Source organism: Rhinoderma darwinii, chromosome 1 (genome assembly GCF_050947455.1).
Source record: "Rhinoderma darwinii isolate aRhiDar2 chromosome 1, aRhiDar2.hap1, whole genome shotgun sequence".
Lineage (NCBI taxonomy): Eukaryota > Metazoa > Chordata > Amphibia > Anura > Rhinodermatidae > Rhinoderma > Rhinoderma darwinii.
The window spans coordinates 164623308-164646532 of record NC_134687.1 but is presented as its reverse complement, the minus strand read 5'-3'; the positions used below and the strand labels follow the sequence as shown (position 1 = coordinate 164646532).

At 41.3% G+C, this 23225-nt stretch overlaps 1 protein-coding gene across 2 annotated transcripts in view; it reads right to left on the bottom strand.

The window, feature by feature from the left end:
• Window positions 1-6061, bottom strand: part of CASP6 (caspase 6) — a 49259-nt gene extending 43198 nt beyond the window's left edge. The window contains exon 1 of one of the 2 annotated variants that reach the window (XM_075849735.1): window positions 5836-6061. In XM_075849735.1, coding sequence (XP_075705850.1) covers window positions 5836-5854 — 19 coding nt within the window. In that variant the 5' untranslated portion in view covers window positions 5855-6061. The remainder of the gene's footprint in view (window positions 1-5835) is intronic. The other variant, XM_075849736.1, reaches the window with a different exon arrangement.
• Window positions 6062-23225: the final 17164 nt, after the last annotated feature.

Here is a 23225-nt window from a genome sequence, read left to right as displayed (position 1 = left end):
AATTGCGGATGGAAAAAACCGCAGCAGAATACAGTAGCAGCAAAGTGGATGAGATTGAACAAATCTCATCCACACGAGGTGTAAAAACGGAGTGGAAACACCGCTCAGAAATGGACTATTTGTTGCGGGAATTCCCCATTGAATTAAACGGGGAGATAAATCAAATCCTGCAACAAATATCAGTTGTTGCGTTTTTTTGCGGCGGGTTCTCAGGGATCCCGCCGCAAAAAATGCAACTCAGAAAAAAAAAAAAAGCCTGATACTTACCCAGAAGTCTGTGTTCCTCCCTCCAGCACGGCCTTCTGGGATGACAATTCATCCCATGTGACCGCTGCAGCCAATCACAGGCTGCAGCGGTCTCCTGGGATCAGACGTCATCCTAAGAGGCCGGCCTGCTGGTGCTGCAGTTTTCCACAGCTGACATTCTCGGCGAAAAACTGAACCACAGTTTGGTGCAGTTTTCCGCCTGGAATTTCCTGCGGCGCACAGGACGTATACACTGCGTGCTTTTACGCAGTGTATCCGTCCAGTGTGAACTCAGCATGTATTAAGCACATCTTGCATTTATTGGCTGAGAGGTGACCTGTATAAGGGCTCATTTACACGAGCGTGTTATACGTCCGTGCAACGCGTGTGATTTTCACGCGCGTCGCACAGACCTATATTAGTCTATGGGGCCGTGCAGAAAGGTGCGTGATTTTTACGCAGCGTGAGTCCGCTGCGAAAAACTCACGACATGTCATATATTTGTGCGCGGTTCGCGCATCACGCACCCTTTGAAGTCATTGAAAACCACGCATGTCACACGGAAGCACTTCCGTGGGACAAGCGTGAATCGCGCAACAGCACTGAAAAGGATGAATGAAAACAGAAAAGCACCACGTGCTTTTCTGTTTACAAACATCAAACGGAGTGTCATAATGATGGCGGCTGCACGAAAATCACGCAGCATACGCTGAGGACACATGGAGCTGTTAAGTGCCTTTTGCGCACGCAAAAGGCAGCGTTTTTTGCGTGCGCAAAACGCACACGCTCGTGTAAATGAGCCCTAAATATAATGGAGGCCTTGGAGAACACAGTAGCACCCTGGGCTACCAATGAAGACAAACCAGTAATTTTATAATTAGCATAAACAGCGCAATACAAAAAGGACAATACTCGAAAAGCTTGAAATGCATATTTACCGACCTCCCCATTCCTGTTTCACAACCTAAAAATTCATAGAAGTTGTACAGAATTTTTCTCCAGTCACTCCTAGGAAGAAGACTGATTTACAAGAAACAATTAAGGCTACATTCACACGAGCGCGACAGATTTACGCGTGTAAATTTGTCCGTGTGCGTTGCATTTTGCATTAGGGTGCTTTGCGAGTGACGTGTTTTTCACGCATTCGCAAGCACTTTTTTTATGTAATCGATGCATAAAACACAGATTGTTTGTTTTACGCAAAATTGATGCGTTAATATGGACAGCACACGAATGTGCATCCGTGTACCGTCCGTGGTTTTCACGCACCCATTGATTTCAAATGGGCGGCTAGTTCGTGAAAACGAACGAATATAGGATATCCGGTCCTTTTCACGCAACAGACACTCGCTGAGTGAAAACGTACGTATGTGTGACTGTGCGTAAACACTGCGGCTTTTCTGCAACGGATATCATTGCGGAAAGTCTAGCACAGTAGCAGCAGAGTGGATGATATTTGAACAAATCTCAACCACACACAGTGGAAAAATCCATAAAGAAACAGTTCAGAAAATTGACCTGCGGTGAGTTTGTTTTAATCCGCAGCATGTCAATTTATTTTGCGTAAAAGGCTGTTCTTCGGTTGTGGGCATTCCCCATTGCATTCAATGGGGAGGTAAAACCCGCAACAAATAGGAAAATGTCGCAATTTTTTTGGCGGAAACGCTGTGATTCCGTCGGAAAAATAACAAATAATTTTTAGTTTCAAAATAATAAGGTTCATACTTACCCCCGGCAATTGTCACAGCGCCGAAATCCTCTATTCTGAGCGCAGCACGGCCTCCAGGGATGACGTTTCATCCTATGTGACTGCTGCAGCTCATCAAAAGCTGCAGGGGTCACCTGGACAGCAGCGTCATCACAGGAGGCCGGGCTGGACGCAGAGCAGAGGGATGCGTCGCTATGACAATGGAGAAAGTATGAACTTTATTTTTTTCTTTTCTAGCAATACTTTTTCGTAGCGGACTCACGCCGCGGAAAAATCACGCAACTGTCTGCACTGCCCCATAGACTAATATAGGTCCGTGCGACGTGCGTGAAAATCACGCGCGTTGCACGGACGTATTGCCCGTTCGTCTGAATAAGCCCTAACCCTTAGGCTGGGTTCACACGACCTATTTTCAGACGTATTGGAGGCGTTTTACACCTCAAATTACTTCTGTAAAGACGGCTCCAATATGTCGGCAAACATCTGCCCATTGCTTGCAATGGGTCTGACGATGTTCTGTGCAGACGAGCTGTAATTTTACGCGTCGCTGTCAAAATACGGCGCGTAAAATGACGGCTCGTCGAAAGAAGTGCAGGACACTTCTTGGGAAGTTTTTGGAGCAGTTTTCTCATAGACTATTGAAAACTGCTCCAAAAACGGCCGTAAAAACGCTGCGAAAAAAGTCTGAAAATCAGGAGCTGTTTTCCCTTGAAAACAGCTCCGTATTTCCAGACATTTTTGGTTAAGCGTGTGAATATACCCTTTAGGGGTGAAATTGTGAACCCAGCCTTATGGTGCAGTGGCATATTTGCCTTGTATTTCCACAGCGTAAAAACATGAAGCGGAAAACTGTACAATGTTGAATAGGAAAAATATTCCGCAAATCAGACAGATTTCTCAATTTCCTGCGTTGCTAAATATTTTTCTTGTAGGCTTATATAGTATAGTTTTCCACAGCGTAATTTTACACTGCCAAAATACAAATACGCCGCATATGATCTTAAGGCCCTGTTCACACAGCGTTTTTTACAGGCAGAAAAAAAATCTGCCTCAGAATTCTTAAATGCAGATTTTGAACTGCCTGTGCTTTTTTTCCCTGCATTTTTCGCCCCCGGCCATTAAAGCTAATGCAAGGACTGTGAGCAAAAAACATCACGAAAAACGATTGGAAACGAGTGTCGCAGGTTTTCTCTGCCTGCCATTGACTGAATGGGAGGTCAGAGGCAGAAACTGCGGCATGAAAGGACATGTCGATTTTTTTCCCCCCGTGAGCGGCCCAAAGTTGCACGAGAAAAAAACGCCTCTGCCTCCTATTGAAATCAATGGCCGATTGCGGCTGTTTTTTGGCGCGGATTCCAAAGCTGGTTTTGCATCAAAAATCACCACCAAAAAAACTGTGAACTGACCCTAAGCGTATGTTCACATGAAGTACAGAGGAAAAAAAGGACCAATTTGCTAGGCGCTGATATACTTAATTTTTGTTTTTAATATATGAATGGAGACAGGCTACGCGTTTCGACGCAGGACATGCGTCTTCATCAGGCCTGATGAAGACGCATGTCCTGCGTCGAAACGCGTAGCATGTCTCCATTCATATATTAAAAACAAAAATTAAGTATAGCAGCGGTTAGCAAATTGGTCCTTTTTTTCCTCTCTTTTTACTTCATTGTTTGGCGGTGAATTTCCGTTCACCGGCTTTTGGACCTGGGCAGTAGCTATACCTCGGATCTGGCTGCACACACCCTGGGTGTGTCTCCTTTTCACGCATCTCCATAGCGGTGATCTGCATGGAGGTTTGACTCACACCTTTCAACAGTGTTGTGCCTGGTCAGCATAACCTCCCTAGGTGAGCATATTTGCCCTAGTGTTTTTTTTTCCCATGACCCTTGGATAATTGCACTATGTGGCGCTGTGTGTTTTTTCTCTTTGTCTCGTGTGAAGCAGAAAAACACGAGGCGGATTTCAAAAGAACACAGCCAGGCATTTTCGCAGCGGATTTTCAAATCGTATTTGCAAGCATTTTTTAATAGACCTCAATAAAAAAAAAAAACGTTTACAGGCGTATTTTAAGTGTATTTCGGATGCATGATGCAAGCATTTTACGCTCTGAAATAGGCCTGAAAATAAGCAGTTTGAACATGCCCTAACAGGCAATCCAACCAGAGGATAAACATGAACAGGTGGCAAAACGGTTTGCAAAAGCGGAGATAACCCTGTTCATTGAGACAAAACAATTTCTTTCAAATGATCTGCTTCCTTGAGTCTAGATTTCCACTGCACAGACACTGAAGTTGCCATTTTAGATAGTTTATTGGACAATTTGGAAAAGTGGACTCAAAACACCCCACTAAAATGGAGTAAACAAAAGCACCACATTTCTGAGTAGAACGGTCTTTGTGACTGATCCATATAAATTTGTAAAAATTATTGCTTCTCCAATTTCAGCGCCCTTCATCTATTCAGCAAGTAAAACACAATCATAGACCGGTTTCAGACAAGTTGATACGATGCTGTTAGCCTTTTGCTGCGTTTTTTTGTGTGGCATTTTATAGTTACTTTACTATAGCAAATTATTGAAAAGACTACATACAAAACTTTTAGTTTTGTGCCGTTTTTTGTGGTTACAAACCATTTTTTACAAGTTGCAGCTCCCCTATAGAACTTGAAAACCCCCAGAAAAAAATCTCATGTACAAAACGTTCCAATGTAAAAAAATTAAAAAAAAAAAAAAAAAAAAAAACACAACATCAAAAAGCCATAGAAAAAAAAAAAAAAAGCTTGAAATTCATGCCATTTTACAAGGATTTAAGAAGCCTGAAAAAATTCACACATTCAGGATTTCAGACGGATTTCCACATTTAATATACTTCCCATTCAATTCAAAGGGAAATCTGCTAAACCGTTCAGACATCCCACAAATTTTCAGCATGGATTCCAATCCGCGCAGCGGGGAAAAAAAGAAAGTTGCATGTTACTTATTTTCGTCGATTCTGCACGGAATCTCTCCAATTGGATTTGCCCTACAGAATGTGGCTAATCCAAATGTGGATCTGTGCCACATCAAACTGCACATGTACGGCAGAAATTCAAGTATGTATGCTGCAGATCCTCTAGTAAATAAGGGTCATAAATATGTTATTTATTTTGAAAGAATTCTAAATGGGACCACACATGAGCAGCGACCACGTCATGTAAAAAGGCAGATTAACAGCAAAAGATGGTCCATATCGGTCATTACACGTAGCTAAAATCACTGAGGTATGATCAGTGTCATATCAGTTTTTCTGCGTATAGCATACTGAACTATTCATGGGGCCACGCGCGCATTTTTTATTTTTTTTTGCGGATCAGTGGATCCGTTCCGAAAATTATAAAACAGGTCCTATTCTTGTCTGTTTTTGCGGTCCATCTCACCCTCTCGTGTATGGGTCTGCAAAAAGAACAGACAGCATACAGTAGCCACTTGGGTCCGGGTTTTACAGTCCGCAATGTGGAAATAGTTGTGCGCGCGACGCTTTAGACACAGATCGCCGCTTTAAGTGACCGCTATAAACAATGCTCAGCATTGCTATTTTCCACTCCACTGCTTGCGTCACCCACCTTCTATACTATTTAGGAGTTATTGCTATTTGGTGCCTTTTAATTTGCATATTCAGCTGATTTTAGCAGACATTTGTGGTATTTTGTAAGTAATTTCTTGTGGTTCTCTTGAATTGGCCAGATTTGACCTACAAGTATTGAGCAAGGTCGGTTGTAACACATTGCATGGGCTGGTGTATAGCACGTAATATACTAACTATACTAGAATAAAACAAACAACATTATAATGAATAAATATATGCAGTGTATAGCAAGTATGACACACAGACAAGTCTACTGACCTGTTGATTGACTGGACATGCTGATCCGATCTTCTCTGGCTGGATGTTTGGAGTGCTGGAAAGGCGACTGCTCCCTGTCTTTTCATGCAGTAGGAGTGTACTATGTTGTAACTAGGAGCAGTATATCCGCACACTCATCCCTGCCTTGCAGGTAAGCTTTCTTTCTTTTCTTATTTACTTCCTTATATCTAGTAGTCTCCACCCAGCCGACCATCAGTCTCCTCCTATTTCTCCCTCACATGCAGTATAACTTTCTCTTTCTTCTTCTGTCTTCCTCCCCATGGTGTGACTCACAGCCGTGTCCTGAAGAAACTTCCCAAAACTTTATTATCCAGTTATACTGACCACTTTGTCTCACAGCGTTGTAAGGGACAATACGTATCGCTTTACTTCTCCCTGTTAGTAGTAGTATAGAATGGATAGTAGAAATAAATGGAGGGTATAACATAGCTAGTGGCTTTTGCTGGATTTCCCGGAAAGCATGTATATGTTTGTTAGTGGTGTAAATGGAATAATGTAAAATGTTTCCAGAACAATTCTCTACTTAAAAATGCAACCAGCAAGGAGCGAACCCAGATTTATCTCACAGGACGTGGGTCCATGAAAACATACATCCGAAAACATACAAATCATACCTCCCAACTGGAAAGAGGGACAATTGATGACATTTTTTTCCTCGTTCATCCTACACAGTATCATGTTCCCATAGTGCCTTCCCACAGTATAATGCCCCATAGAACCCAACACAGTATAAAGCCCCCACACTGTATAATGCTCCATGGTGCCCCATATGTATCATACCCCATAGCTACCTGAACGCAATACTATGCCCCATAGCTACCCCACACAGTATAATGCCCCTTATAGCTACCCCTACACAGTATAATGCCCCATAGCTGCCCCCACATGGTATAATGCCCCTCATAGATTCCCCAACATGATATAATGCCCCTACACAGTATAATGCCCCCCATGGCTGCCCCACACACAGTACAATAACTCCACACAGTATCATGCCCCCATAGCTACCCCACACAGTATAATGCCCATCATAGCTGCCCCCACACAGTATAATGCCCATCATAGCTGCCCCCACACAGTATAATGTCTGCCATAGCTGCCCCCACACAGTGTAATAGCCTCATAGCTGCATCCCGTGAATTCAGAGCTACATACTTGTCTGGAGCGATTTTGAAGAGATTTTCAAGCCACTAAATGCATTAAAACGGAGAGCGAATTATCACAGCAATTTTTCTTGCAGTGAGACAATTAGCTCTAGCCTAATGCATTCCTATTGACAGCGATTTATCGCTCATTACAAAAAAAAAAGTCTAGGTCTAGCCCCAGAATTACACATGGCATTTAAGTTAAAGGGGTTGAACAGTTTTTCTTTCTTTATTTGTGGAATAAGAAATCATACAGTTTCCTAATATACATGTACAAAAAAATTTGCTTACATACCTTTGTAAAAGTGCATTAGGCCCCTGCTCAGTAGAATGGTATAGCCCACAGATCAGTCATGTGTCAGGAATCCACAGGCTAACTGAATATGATTAAACATGGCATCAGTCATGTGACCCCACACATACATCATGTCACCCCTAACATTCAGTTAGAAATAGGGTTACATGACAAATGTGTTGGGGTAGCATAGCGGACACATCCATGAGTTAAGTGAATAGGACGAATGGTGGAATAATGATTTCTTACCTCCTGTTAAAGGGGCTCGCATTTAGTGGGGTTCACTGGGCTAGTGTCACCCACTAACTCCTTTTATTAGGGTCGCTAGGATTATGCATAGCTTCCATACCTTTTTCCTTGTTTTAATGCTAACAATCTGCTTTGCCACTAAGTGTGCGTGTACGCGGTGATTCATGACACAAGTTTATAGGAAATAAAATCAATATTTATTAATACTAATCAAACTTCGATATTAAACACAAAATACACAGGACACATTAAAATATATTCATGGTATAGTATCAGTATACCTCAATACACATAACTTAATATGTATTGAATGTACTGACACTACAAGTGGCCCAGTATTATCACAAGATATCAACAGTACTATACTACACCACCACCCACTTATCTAAACATACATATAACTTACAGTGCAGTTACACTCTTTCTGTCCCACTCTCTCGTAGCTCTAACTGTCCCTGTACACTAAAGGGTTAAATAGAGACAAGGGACGTGAATACCAGGGGATATGCAAGTAAAGGGTTAACAAGGGGAAAGGGTTAATATAGTGTAGGGTTATAAAAGGGTTGGATAGATTTAAATGCAGTAGGAAGGGGCTGCAGGGGTTAAGCTATTGCTGGAGAGAGATGCAGCAGCTTGTGTAGTTATGGCAGGGTAGGGAAGGGTTAGGAATGATACATAGACTGCTGGTCTTGGAGCAATGGTTGGTGGTGCTGGAGCCTCTTTTGGAAGAGAGGTCCTCCGTTCATGGTGGGAGCAGGCAAGAGAGAGAGCTTAGCAGGCCTGCGTGTCTTTATAAACCTTCTCTGTGCACTTCTGTATGACATCACATACTCAGGCACGTGCAGGGGGGGAGGGGGCAGGTCGTGGGATCTGTCCACTGTTTACGTCCACTGTCGTTGCCCCCCCCCCCCATCGGTGGTTAGGAGAGACAAGTAGATCAAAACGAGATGCTCGTCTTCCTTTTGTAAACAAGACAGTGCAGCTGGCTTTCTGACTTATCTTGACGCACTTTCCCACAGGCATATGTGTGAATACACACCTATGTCTGATGGGACAATATATATATACAGAAATTTGGAGAAGTGTTTGTCAGTTTGTATTTACCCCCTCAACCTCACTTGTTACGGGTAATGGTCTGAGATGGAATGAAGTGTAATTTTGGATTCGGGTACCCCGGACATCACTTATACCCTCAAGGAAACCTTCCTGCCAGTCCTCTAACGCATAAGTCCATCGAAACGCAAAGCCCATCGAACAAACCTCAAAGTTCCATAGAATGAAGTTCATCAAACAAACTTCAAAGTCCATAGAACGCATCGAACGAACCTCAGAGTCCTTGTTCTTCTTCTTTCTTGGAATTCCTTCCTCTTTAGAGGCGTCAGCAGGTCTTTCCAGCGGCCAATCCCATATTTAGCATGTCAACCTGTGTAAGGCTACTTAGATTCCCTCACACGGTCAGCCTTGGAATGTTTTAGTCCTGCCTTACGACAACCATTTTTCAACACAGTCCGTTAGTCGACCCTTCCATTTCCCCTCTACCTAACATTCAATCCATCATCTTATGAACCACACCAGTTCTAAGGTTGAGGTGGCAATTGCGTGTGCATGTGCATGTACACGTGCGTGTGCGCCTTACCTGTCCATGAGGGTTCCTATACACTTCCCAATCAGACATACAAAGTGTAAAATAATCAAACATACAAAAATATTCTCCCCAAACCATAAGTATGTGCACATATAGAAATGCATGCTTAAACAGCATACCGCTCTACTCATCCATAGACACGTGCAAAATATATATATATATATATACCGTATATGCATATACAGTAGACAATTTTGGGTCGCTGGTCTGTATTGTTATGTCCTTAATCCCCGTCTTCGACTAAGTTAGAAGAAGAACAGTCCAAAGTACATGATAACTACCAGAATCAGAAGTATTATCACAGGGGGGATGACCATGTTAACCCCTTTCCGCTCCTTTAGATACAATTCCGTCATGATGAGCGCATCGTTCGCGCTCAGTGACGGAATAGTACATCACGGGCGGAACGGCCATTCCGGCCCCCCTCCCGGAAAATACATGAGCTGTGGTCCCCGCTGATTAACCCCTTAGAAGTCGCGTTCAATAGCGATCGCGGCTTCTTAGGGGTTAAAACACCACCGATATCCCACAACATGATCGCGGGCGCCGATGGTTGCTATGGCAACTGGAGGCCTAAGAATGGCTTCGGGCTATGCCATCTACGGAAGCCCAGTGAGTCCTGACAAAGTCAGGACCCGCTATGCTTGCTGTCAGTAAATAGCTGACTTCTCTAATACACTGCACTGCACATGTTGTGCAGTGCATTAGTATAGCGATCACGACCTCCTGCCTTCAAGTGCCCTAGTGGGACAAAAAAAAATAAAAGTTTCAAAGTAATAAAATGTACCCAAAAATGATCTAAACTACAGGTCGTTATGCAAAAAACAAGTCCTCACATAGCTTTCTTGATGGAAAAACAAAAATGTTATGGCTTTTAGAAGTATGTTATTATGCAAACGCCATAAAAAAACTATAAACATATGGTATCGCCGTAATCGTATCACCACGAAGAATAAAGTGAATGTCATTGATAGCGCACGGTGAACCTGTAAAAAAACAACAAAAAAGGAATGAAAAACAATAGTAGAATTGCTGTTTTTTATTCACTACGCCTCATAAAAATAGAATAAAAACTGATCAAAAAGTCGCATGCACCCCATGAAAACTATAATGAATTCCTGAAGGGTCTAGTTTCCAAAATCAGGTCACTTTTAAGGTGTTTCCCCTGTACTGGTACCTCAGAAGCTCTGCAAATGCGAAATGGCTCCCAGAACCAATCTAGCAAAATCTACATGGCAAAAAGCACTCCTGCCGTTTCTCCAACCAGAAGTTTATGACCACATATGGGGTATTTCCGTTATCGGGAGAAATTGCTTTTCAAATGGTGGGTGCTTTTTCGCCTTTATTCCTCATAAAAAAGAAAAATTTGCACGGTTTATCAGAAAAATATGTGATTTTAAATTTCACAGTCTAATTCCACGAAATGCAGCAAAAAACCTGTGGGGTCTAAATGCTCACTATGCCCCTCGATAAATTCCTTGAGGAGTGTAATTTGTCAAATGGGGTCACTTTTGGGGGGTTTCTACTGTTTTGGCACCACAAGATCTCTTCAAACCTGACATGGTGCCTAAAATATAATCTAATAAAAAGGAGGCTCCAAAATCCTCTAGGTGTTCCTTTGATTCTGAGGCCTGTGCTTCAGTCCATTAGCACACTAGGGCCACATGTGGGATATTTATGAAAACTGCAGATTCTGGGCAATAAATATTGAGTTGCGTTTCTCTGGTAAAATCTTCTGTTTTACAGAAAAAAATGGCATAAAAATGATTTTCTGCATAAAAAATGAAATTTGTACATTTCACCTATACTTGGCTTTAAATTCCTGTGAAACACCTAAAGGGTTAAAGAGGCTCTGTCACCACATTATAAGTGCCTGATCTCCTACATAATGTGATCAGCGCTGTAATGTAGATAACAACAGTGTTTTTTTTATTTTGAAAAACCATCAATTTTGAGCAAGTTATGCACAATTTTAGATTTATGCTAATTCGTTTCTTAATAGTCAACTGGGCGTGTTTTTACTTTTTTACCAACTGGGCATTGTAAATCAGCGTCATACACTTCTCTCCATTAATTTTTAGCAGTACTCGCAACACAGCGTGATCTCGTGAGATCCGTGTGCTGTCATTCACAGAAACTTTACCGAAGTGTCGGGAGTGATGAATAGACATCGCGTCCTGGCTGGAGGTGATGTCTATTCACTCCCAAGACACTTCGGTAAAGTTATTATGGGAGTATGTGACTGCACAGCGTGATCTCGCGAGACAACGCTGTGTTGCGAGTACTGCTAAAAATGAATGGAGAGAAGTGTATGACACTGATTGGTCAGCGTCATACATTTCTCTTTACAACGCCCAGTTGGTAAAAAAGTAAAAACATGTCCAGTTGTCTATTAAGAAACTAATTAGCATAACTTGCTCAAAATTTATCGTTTTTCAAAATAAAAAACACTGCTGTTATCTACATTACAGCGCCGATCACATTATGTAGGAGATAGGGCATTTATAATGTGGTGACAGAGCCTCTGTAAGAAACTTTATAAATGCTGTTTTGAATGCTTTAAGCGGTCTAGTTTTTAAAATGGGGTGATTTATGGGGGGTTTCTAATATATAGGCCCCTCAAAGCCATTTCAGAACTGAACTGGTACCTAAAAAAAAAAGGCTTCGTAAATTTTCTTCAAAATATGAGAAATTGCTGCTCATGTTTTAAGTCTTGTAACGTCCTAGAAAAATAAAAGAATGTTTAAAAAATGATACTAACATATAGTAGACATATGGGAAATGTGAACAAGCCACTATTTTGTGTGGTATTACTATCTCTCTCACATGCAGATACATTTAAATTCAGAAAAATGCACATTTTTCAAAATTTTCTCAAAATTTTGCTATTTTTCACACATAAATACTGAAAATATCGAATACATTTTACCACTAACATAAAGTACAATGTGTCACGAGAAAACAGTCTCAGAATCATTTGGATAGGCAAAAGCATTCCAGAGTTATTACCAGATAAAGTGATACATGTGATATTTGAAAAATGGGCTCGGAGTCTTAAGGCCCAAACTAGGCTGCATCATTAAGGGGTTAAAGAATGAAGTGGCCTTGGGGCTGTATTCCCTGTGATCTTTGTTGTTTCTCCACTACATCCTCTTCCTCACTAACATCTAGCAGAAGCTTTTTCAGTTCAGTGCCAAACCCAAGAGGCATCGTCTGGAGTCTCACATAGGTATCTGGATGGATGTCGAGCCTCTTTTCAGGGGTAACTGGCGTCCTTCCCTTCTGGTCTGCCACATCGATGCCTAGGATGGGATTAAGGGTACAATACACTCATGGGAGTACTCCTCTTTCGGTGCAGTTAGTCGCATAGATGGTGTAGTTGACATTTTGCGCTTGGTACCAACACCAATACCCTTGACATACACTACCATTCAAAAGTTTGGGGTCACCCAGACAATTTTGTATTTTCCATGAAAACTCACACTTATATTTATCAAATGAGTTACAAAATGACTAGAAAATATAGTCAAGACATTGACAAGGTTAGAAATAATGATTTTTATTTGAAGTAATAATTTTCTCCTTCAAACTTTGCTTTCGTCAAAGAATGCTCCATTTGCAGCAATTACAGCATTGCAGACCTTTGGCATTCTAGCTGTTAATTTGCTGAGGTAATCGGGAGAAATTTCACCCCATGCTTCCAGAAGGCCCTTCCACAAGTTGGATTGACTTGATGGGCACTTCTTGCGTACCATACAGTCAAACTGCTCCCACAACAGCTCTATGGGGTTGAGATCTGGTGACTGCGCTGGCCACTCCATTACAGATAGAATACCAGCTGCCTGCTTCTTCCCTAAATAGTTCTTGCATAATTTGGAGGTGTGCTTTGGGTCATTGTCCTGTTGTAGGATGAAATTGGCTCCAATCAAGCACTGTCCACAGGGTATGGCATGGCCTTTTTAAATGGAGTGATAGCCTTCGTTATTCAAAATCTCTTTTACCTTGTATAAATCTCCCATTTTACCAGCACCAAAGCAACCCCAGACCATCACATTACCTCCACCATGCTTGACAGATGGCGTCAGGCACTCTTCGAGCAACTTTTCAGTTGTTCTGTGTCTCACAAATGTTCTTCTGTGTGATCCAAACACCTCAAACTTCAATTCGTCTGTCCACAACACTTTTTTCCAATCTTCCTCTGTCCAATGTCTGTGTGCTTTTGCCCATATTAATCTTTTCCTTTTATTAGCCAGTCTCAGATATGGCTTTTTCTTTGCCACTCTGCTCTGAAGGCCAGCATCCCGGAGTCACCTCTTCACTGTAGACGTTGACACTGGCGTTTTGCGGGTACTATTTAATGAAGCTGCCAGTTGAGGACCTGTGAGGCGTCTATTTCTCAAACTAGAGACTGTAATGTACTTGTCTTGTTGCTCAGTTGTGCAGTGGGGCCTCCCTCTTCTCTTTCTACTCTGGTTAGAGCCTGTGTGTGCTGTCCTCTGAAGGGAGTAGTACACACTGTTGTAGGAAATCTTCAGTTTCTTGGCAATTTCTCGCATCGAATAGCCTTCATTTCTAAGAACAAGAATAGACTGTCGAGTTTCACATGAAAGCTCTCTTTTTCTAGCCATTTGGAAAGTTTAATCGAACCCACAAATGTAATGCTCCAGATTCTCAACTAGCTCAAAGGAAGTATATAAACCAAAAGAATACCAACAGAAAGAATACAATATAAGTAGTGCTAAAAGGTCACCATTGAACTGTAGAGCACTGTTGCTAGCTGTGTGAACGGCACTATATTGGATCCTGGGTATCAACCAAGATATACTTGGTGCATCGATCAATGATTAACATGAAAAACTACCAAGAAAGAATGATCGACTGAGGCACATGAAAGTACAAAAAAATATACAAATTTTATTGAATAAAGACATTAAACAGGTAAAAAAATGGAAAGGAGGATAAGTCACACAATAAAAAAGACGTAAAATCAATAATAGGCCAGATATGGTTGTTTTCTCAGCGTGTTATAAGTAAACATAATATTGCAGCAGCGAAAGAGGTAAATATAGTCAAACCAGACTGTAAACAGTGGAAACAAACCAGACTATAATGAATATGTAATGTATTTGGTAGAATGGTGGCGGTTCCTAGGTAAGTATAAAGAATAATATACACCGCAACCAATTTATAAAGAAGTGTAAACAAATGTTATGAACTGATTTCAAATGCAGTCAAAGAATGACACACAAGGTTTGATACAGGCTGCTATGAGAAGACAGAGATTGTTAAACATACCAGTGGACATTGTGGAATGTGAATGAGACGTCTGCACCCGACGCGCGTTTCGGCACCTGCCTTCGTCCGGGGTTGATGTCTAACTATTCGTGCCCACTCTTATAAACGGATGCATACACTAATGTTGAGGAAAGGAGGAGAGTGAAAAATAAGTGAGAAAATAATAAATTGCTGAATAATAATGAAATGTCGCGTGAAAAAAAGATGCAGAGTAATTGAGTGAAATGTGACAACGAAATTTTAAGTAGTGATACAAAGGTAATGATTATAACCGTGACACGATGAAATATTCAAACATCAAAAACTTTATGTAAAAATGGGTAATAAAATAGTGATTAGACTCACTGAAATATATAAAATGCAATAAAAATTACATGAATAAAACACGTACGGAAACAGTGTATATAATAAAGGATATATATATATAAATAAGCAAATTGACAAAATAAGCAAGTGTAATACGAATATGTCGACACAGTCAATACAGTATAGAATACATATAAACGAATGATACATAAAATATGTATATGTTACATTGATGCAAAATTACGTTACAGTAAGACATATATAGAGCCACAAAGAAACGTGCGCAACAAAAATTCCTCTTTGATCCAATTGAATGTAATCCACTTGAAAGCCTCCTCAGATGAACTCAGAAAATGATACGTAGTACTCTATACAAAAAAGATGGGCAAAAAGAGAGGGTAGTTAGTGCTAAAAAGTGACAAGTATAAAAAGACAATTAAAAACCAAGACCCACTGCAGCAGTCAATGGTTACAGAAACGGAGCGTAGCTCAGAGATTCATTTAGCCCATGTGGAAACATTGTCCCAAGGGTCCATATCCAGCGAGTCTCGCATTGTGCAAGTTTTTGTTTGATGGCACCACCTCTCATACCACACATGATGTGGTCGATTCCCCTCACCTTCAGTTTGGAGGGGTCACAGGAGTGATGCAATTTGAAGTGTCGAGCCACAGGCTTCAAATTTTCCAGATTCTCTGCCCCTGATGCTCGCTTTATATCAGCCATATGCTCTCGTACTCGGACCTTCAGCTCTCTGGAGGTAAGACCGACATAAATTTTTGGACACGGACAGACTGCATAGTACACAACCACTTTAGTGGTACAGGTTGTAGAATGGGTGATATTGAAGGTCTTGCTGCCAGCAGCATCAATGAAAGTAGTGGCCTTTTCTATATTAGGGCAAGCAATACATTGTCCACAGGGGTTACAACCCCATTTTGGACCCTTGGTCCCAAACGGGTATTTGGCTTTTATAGGGTCATAATTTTTACATAAAGTTTTTGATGTTTGAATATTTCATCTTGTCACGGTTATAATCATTACCTTTGTTTCACTACTTAAAATTTCGTTGTCACATTTCACTCAATTACTCTGCATCTTTTTTTCACGCGACATTTCATTATTATTCAGCAATTTATTATTTTCTGACTTATTCTTCACTCTCCTCCTTTCCTCAACATTAGTGTATGCATCCGTTTTTTCTTCTTTCTTTGTATACTTTTCGTCATCGGTCCCATAAACTGACAAATTTTGTATTTTTAATACTGGACCGTCTTAAATTTCCATTATTCCCATTCATTTTTCACGCATTCACCACTACCTGTTTATTAACACACATAACAATATCACGTATTCCTTATATAACATTTCCCCTTTTCTATATTTTCATTATTTAACATTTATTCTTATTTTCACCTTGCAATTTGCTCTTTTCCCCATATTTTTACGGCACATCAATGTCTGTCTTTTTCCTTATCATTTCTATCACATACTAACTTATTTATGCCAAACTGTGCAGACATATCTCTTCTCTTACTAAATCTTTTACCAGATATTTCTTCGCTTTTATCCTCTAATGGCACAAGTATGATGGAGGGTGCGCGCTGATGAAGTTTTATAAATAAACAAACAATCTCGGGCGGGGGGGGGAGTGGCTCTGGCTCCTTCCGTCCGCTGTCTCTAATTGGAGTAGGCTGTGGGGGGCGCGATCAGTCCTCGCCGCCCCACATCCTCTCTGATGACGCGGCACAGGAAGTGGGGCAGCGCCGTCTTCGTACCCCGCATCAGACGCCGTCTTCCTCCATCTGGCCACACCTACCTCTTTCCTCTTCACTCAGAACACCTGAGATACGCATTATATAAGAGTGGGCACGAATAGAGAAAAAGTTTGGGAGGATTCCTCCAGCTCACCTTGTCGCATGTATAGACTTGCACACGGATCCTCGTGTCGGCACACGCAAGAAGTCAGGAAAAAAGAAAGAGATGGATCCAGCGCTGTGTCCTTGAAATTGTGTTTAAAAACGGAAACTATTTCCAAGTTTTAATGAAAAATGAATAAATATAAAAACAGGTAACATTGTAGATAGATATTCTCAAATAAATCGTAGGATTTGTGGCAGTGTGAGCGGCACGAATAGTTAGACTCCAACCCCGGACGAAGGCAGGTGCCGAAACGCGCGTCGGGTGCAGACGTCTCATTCACATTCCACAATGTCCACTGGTATGTTTAACAATCTCTGTCTTCTCATAGCAGCCTGTATCAAACCTTGTGTGTCATTCTTTGACTGCATTTGAAATCAGTTCATAACATTTGTTTACACTTCTTTATAAATTGGTTGCGGTGTATATTATTCTTTATACTTACCTAGGAACCGCCACCATTCTACCAAATACATTACATATTCATTATAGTCTGGTTTGTTTCCACTGTTTACAGTGTGGTTTGACTATATTTACCTCTTTCGCTGCTGCAATATTATGTTTACTTATAACACGCTGAGAAAACAACCATATCTGGCCTATTATTGATTTGACGTCTTTTTTATTGTGTGACTTATCCTCCTTTCCATTTTTTTACCTGTTTAAGGTCTTTATTCAATAAAATTTGTATATTTTTTTGTACTTTCATGTGCCTCAGTCGATCATTCTTTCTTGGTAGTTTTTCATGTTAGCTCAAAGGAAGGTCAGTTTTATAGCTCCTCTAAACAGCAAAACTGTTTAAGGGTTTTCAAGTGTTTTCTAATTATCCATTAGCCTTCTAACACAGTTAGCAAACACAATGTACTATTAGAACACTGGAGTGATGGTTGCTGGAAATGGGCCTCTATACACCTATGTAGATATTGCATTAAAAACCAGACGTTTGCAGCTAGAATAGTCATTTAGCACATTAACAATGTATAGAGTCTATTTCTGATTAATTTAATGTTATCTTCATTGAAAAAAACTATGCTTTTCTTTCAAAAATAAGGACATTTCTAAGTGACCCTAAACTTTTGAACGGTAGTGTATGTCTTGAGGAGGGCATTAGGTTGACCTTCATCTTATAGGAGCCCGCAGTATCTCAACACTGGTGTCCAAGCACCCGGTCCTAACTACCATGGCAGAGGATCGCATCCTCCTTCTTTCAACATCCACCTGTATCGAACAAATATGGATGGCTGCCCTCATAGGTTAGGATATCCGAGGGGAGCTGTGGATGAAGCACTGTTTTGTGGTTCATCACAATTCCCAGGTTTGTGGGATTATATCCCTATGTTACCAAACCCATTATCTTAAGGTCATTTTACACTGGTCAATTATCGGGCAAATGAGTGTTCACAGAACGCTCGTTCCCGATAATTTCCCTGTGTTAACACGCAGTGATCAGCCAATGAACGAGCAAACGCTCGTTCATCAGCTGATCATATCATTTTATATACTGAAAATATTATTGTTGTCGGCAGCACATCTCCCTGTGTAAATATGATAATAATGTATGGGGACGAGCAATTGGAGTAACAAGCGCTCGTCCCCATGCTGGCTCCTTGTGAAAGGAGCAAACGAGAGCCCATCAACGAGCTGTCTCGTGATCGGCGCTCGTTTACACAGCCCAGGTCGGGCCGTGTAAAAGTACTTTTATAGCAAGATGTGGGGTTTTTTCTGGGGTTACTTCCCCCTGTCAACCTTTCCTGTGGAGCCCTGTAGAATCTGATACCTAGACTCTTTATGACCCAACAAAATAACTTTAAAAAAAACACTCCAATTAAACACAAAAGAATCAGCCATACTTATTCGCTGTAATTAATTGGACTCACATTAGGCCTTAGATGATACTGTGCTACCTGTCTGAACCTCCCAGGTCTGGGTGCGCAATATACCATAAAACTACACCATGAACATATATTACCTACCGGCAACCTCTCTACCCGAGTTCACAGTATAATAACAATTTCAATGTTATATCCTAATAGAGAGCAATTAAAATATTTTGGGACTAGACCTTAGATGTAAATGCGTTACCCGCCTGAACTTCAAGGTCTAGGTGCACAGTAGAACATAAAACTACACCGTGAACTTATGTTACCTGTCCACACCTCTCTACCTAATCTTAGTTCACAGAATAACAAGCAAGTACACCTCTATACAATGGCTGATTCTCCAGTTATATTCCTGGAGTGGCTTTTTTATTATGTATTATAAATACAGGCAACACCCATATAATATAAATACATATTACTGATAACAAGGGATATGCCACAATAGAATCTGTGAAGGAACGACAAAATGAAAACAAAAGGACAACTGCGGACAAGCACAAATAATACAGACCATAAACAAACAGTACAGGCATAAAAGAGATTTCACCTGACTGTGACCATATAATTTATGGCCTATTTCACACCTAAACGCTTAACCAATTGTGGTTGGTAATTTCGACACTTCAACACATGATGGGGCGCATAAGGCTGGAAGAAAACTCTTATGCAGCCATTTTGTCCTTGCCTAAATCCACCACTTGATGTAATGTGGCCATTTTATTTTCTATTTCACTGGGCTTTCCATGTTTGCTTATACCGTGGCAGTGGCAATTCCTACCAATATGTCCCATCTGACCACATTTAACAGGACCACATTTCCTCTGCATCTCAGTTCCCAAAGAATTGCAGTACTTAGCAATATGGCTTGAGCCAGCACATGCAAAACATTTAATATTACATGCTCTGTTGGACTTATGACAGTCAACAGTGCATGCTCCCTTAAAGTTCTGCAGGGCTAGGGACGCACTTCTAATTATGATGCGCTTACATTTCCGTAACATTGTTACCTTCAGATTTCTGCATGGGATCACGATTTGGGACATCTGATCCATCACTCTCCCTACTCCCCCCTTTTTTCCCTGTAGAGGGTAAAATGACAGCAGAATCAGGCCTTGACTTTAGTGAAAAAGACAAGGCCGGTAACATTTTTGAATAATCCTTTATGATGTTTTGTATACTGGTTACCAATTGTGATCTAGCAGCAAGCTCATCATTCAACTTGGCAATGATCACAACCGTGGATGCCGCCTTATGTTTAAATGCATTGATCACAGCGTAAGACTCAGTCAGCTGTGCATCAATATCATCACCATGATTTCTCAAATCTATCACCTAAGATTTCAGTATGAAAATTTGCTTATCTCTATTGACACAACACTGCCAGTGAAAATTTGGGGAAACTTGACTTCTGAGTGATCATGCTTCCACATCTCCTCATACACACAGATCTGTTTAGCGAGCATGTAGAGCCGCTTGGAGGTTTTATTAAAAATACTCCTCTTGCTAATGCACAACTTATCGTGTGCATAAGCCTGGACCAATAAAGTGGACCGCAGCAGTTCTACTGACTTATATGTAGTGGGTGGTATTGGATTAAAAGTGCTGTGTTTTGCAAGGAGTTTTAGTGTGGAGTAGTCCATACTCACTTTTTCAGAAGTCATCTTGGTCAGTGTTGTCCTCCTTGTTCCTTCTGCGCTGCTTGAAAAAGGTTGTTTTGCTCCATAACGCCTTTTATCACTCATCGGGACTTCACCCGAAGGACACCGACAAAGACTCTTCTATATGTGTTGCTCAATCACCCGACGATTTGTCACCGTAGAGCAACACACCGCAAAGCAAAATAAAAAAAACTTTAATACCTTAGAAAAACTATACTTAGGTTCGCTGTTTCCAATTGTATCCTGTATTAAGCCTTAAATAAAATTGTGCTATCCGTCTGAACTTCAAGGTCTAGGCGCAAAGTATAACAGAACACTTCACTGTGTACGTATGTTACCTGTCCACATATCTTAGTTCACGTTTTAACACAATTTTATTGTACAAAACATAAACATAAAAATAAACTGGAAACAGTATGGGCCTGGCTCGCCAATGTAAAAGGGCAAGAATTTAAATGGGGTTCACTGGCTTGTATCACCCACTATTACTACCTCCTATTAGGGTCACTAGAGTTCTGCCTAGCTCCCCTACCTTTTCCCTTTTATTACGCTTATCTATTTGCCTTGATACTAAGTGTGCCTGGTGATGCACAACACAATTATTAAACACCAAATAAATACTCACGGTATAGTATCAGTATACTTCAATACACAACTATTAATTTGTATTACGTACACTGACACTACACGTCGCACAGTACTAGTACAATACTAACTGAATACCCACCCAAGTACCTAAACATACATATAAAATACAGTACACTCACGCTTGCTTCCATCTCCCACCCTCACTGTCTGTGTTACTAATGGGTTAACTTACAGGTAGGTAACGGGTTAAACCAGGGGAAAATGTGCTCGTTGTATAAGGGAGGTAAGGGGGTTAACCTTGGGGAAATTTGTTTGTTGTATAGGGGAGGTAAGGGTTAAATCAAGGGAAAAATGGGGCACCAGCTCGTTGTATAGGGGGAGAGAGGTAGGGAGATAATGCTCGTTGTCCAGGGGAGAGCGGGTGGAGGATACTTATGCTGGTTATTCCAGGGAATGGTAGCGGTCCATTGGAGGGAGCAGGAGGTCCTTCGTTGGTGGTGGGAGTAGGAATAGTGCGCGCTAGCGCTCATGCGCTGGGCTATTTAAGCCCAGCCGTCGCAATCGCTTCATAGCCAGGTGAAGGCACAATAGTGCCGCTCGCTCCCAGCTCACATGGGTCGGCGCAGCGATAGGACGTTACCGGCCGAATCATGAGCGTGGGGGGACAGGGGACGTCCTGAGCCAGGAATGCATCACAGGATGTGTCCTTAAATATTGCTGCAGTCCCCCACAGAGTAGGGAGACAGGAGAATCAAAGCCGATTCTCCTGTCTTCCTTTAGTAAACAAGGAAAGACAATGTCTAATTGCCTTGTTTTGCCTGGAGCAATATTCCATAGCCAGGGCTGTGTTTCTACATAGATCTATCTAGAAAGGGACACGTCCCTTCACACCTGCTAAAGAGTTTAACACTTGGATGAGGGTAAGCATTTTAGAGAATAGTTGTATGCTTATCTTTAGAATTGTACACAGTATATGTTGACATGAGTTTATCATGCAAATATTAACCTCTTTGCAAAATTGACTTACAAATAAAGTTGACATTTGTGGTCTTCTGACTGCAATAGGATGTAATGGTACAGCCAGTGGGTGGAACAAGCAGACCAAACATCTCACTTCAACAGGCCAGATATAAATCTGATGGTCGTCTAACCACTAAGATGCCACAGCCAATAGCAACTGCAAAATCTAGGCGGCTCCCTCTGTCATCTCATTGGCACGACACAATTGCGGGGTGCTGATGGGTCGCGATGGAGAAATAAAAGCCTCCAGGCATTCCATGGTTATGTGCCTATAAGGGCTTATTCAGACGAACGTGATATACGTCTGTGCAACGCGCGTAATTTTCACGCGCGCCGCACGGACCTATATTAGTCTATTGGGCCGTGCAGACAGTTCCGTGATTTTTACGCAGTGAGTCCGCTGCGTAAAACTCACGACATGTCCGTTCTTTGTGCGTATCTCGCACATCACGCACCCATTGAAGTCAATGGGTGCATGAAAATGATGCGCACCACACGGAAGCACTTCCGTGGGACGCGTGTGATTCGTGCAACAGCAGTCAAAAGTATGAATGAAAACAGAAAAGCACCACGTGCTTTTCTGTTTATAAACATCCAAACGGAGTGTCATAATGATGGCGGGTAATGCCATTTATGCCACTTGGTGAGCGGTGCGAATTTAAAACGCAAAAAACTATGGAGGTGTTGTCTTTTTCCATTACCCCCCAAAAAGTTAATCAATAAATTATATGTACCCTGAAATGGGGCCATTTAAAAATAAAAATCATCCTGCAAAAAACAAAAGCCCTAATACAGCTACATTGACAGAAAAATAAAAGTTCTGGCTCTCTGAATGTGACAAAGTGAAAAAATTCCTGCGGTCCTTAGGCTCACGTTTTCGCCCTATGTTTAGCGTGTACATCGGGAAAGCTTCCGACATACATGCTGAACTTGTCCATAGTGCTTCTTTAGCTCAACGGAGGCGAAAAGAATGTTCTTTTGGCCTTTGTCGGGTTGGTTTACATTTTTTTTTGAATATGGGAAAATATAGTAGACTACACTTTTCTATCTTGAGCGAAATCGCCAAAAGATTTATACCGTGAGGTACGCATTTATTTTTAACATGGTTAAAATCACAGGTTTACGGTATACCCCTTGGGCTTTTCTATAGCCTTTCATGATGTAAACGTTAAACGGATACCTTTATAGTCTATGGGTGGTGGATGCATTAAGCGGATGTCTAACAGTGGCAGCCGTTGCCCACAGACTATAATGGTATCCATTTAACATATACGTCATGAACACGGTCATGAGTGTTCATGACGTATATATGTTAAACTCTATGGTGGTGCATACCACTGTTAAGGCATCCGTCACAGCCTACACTTAAA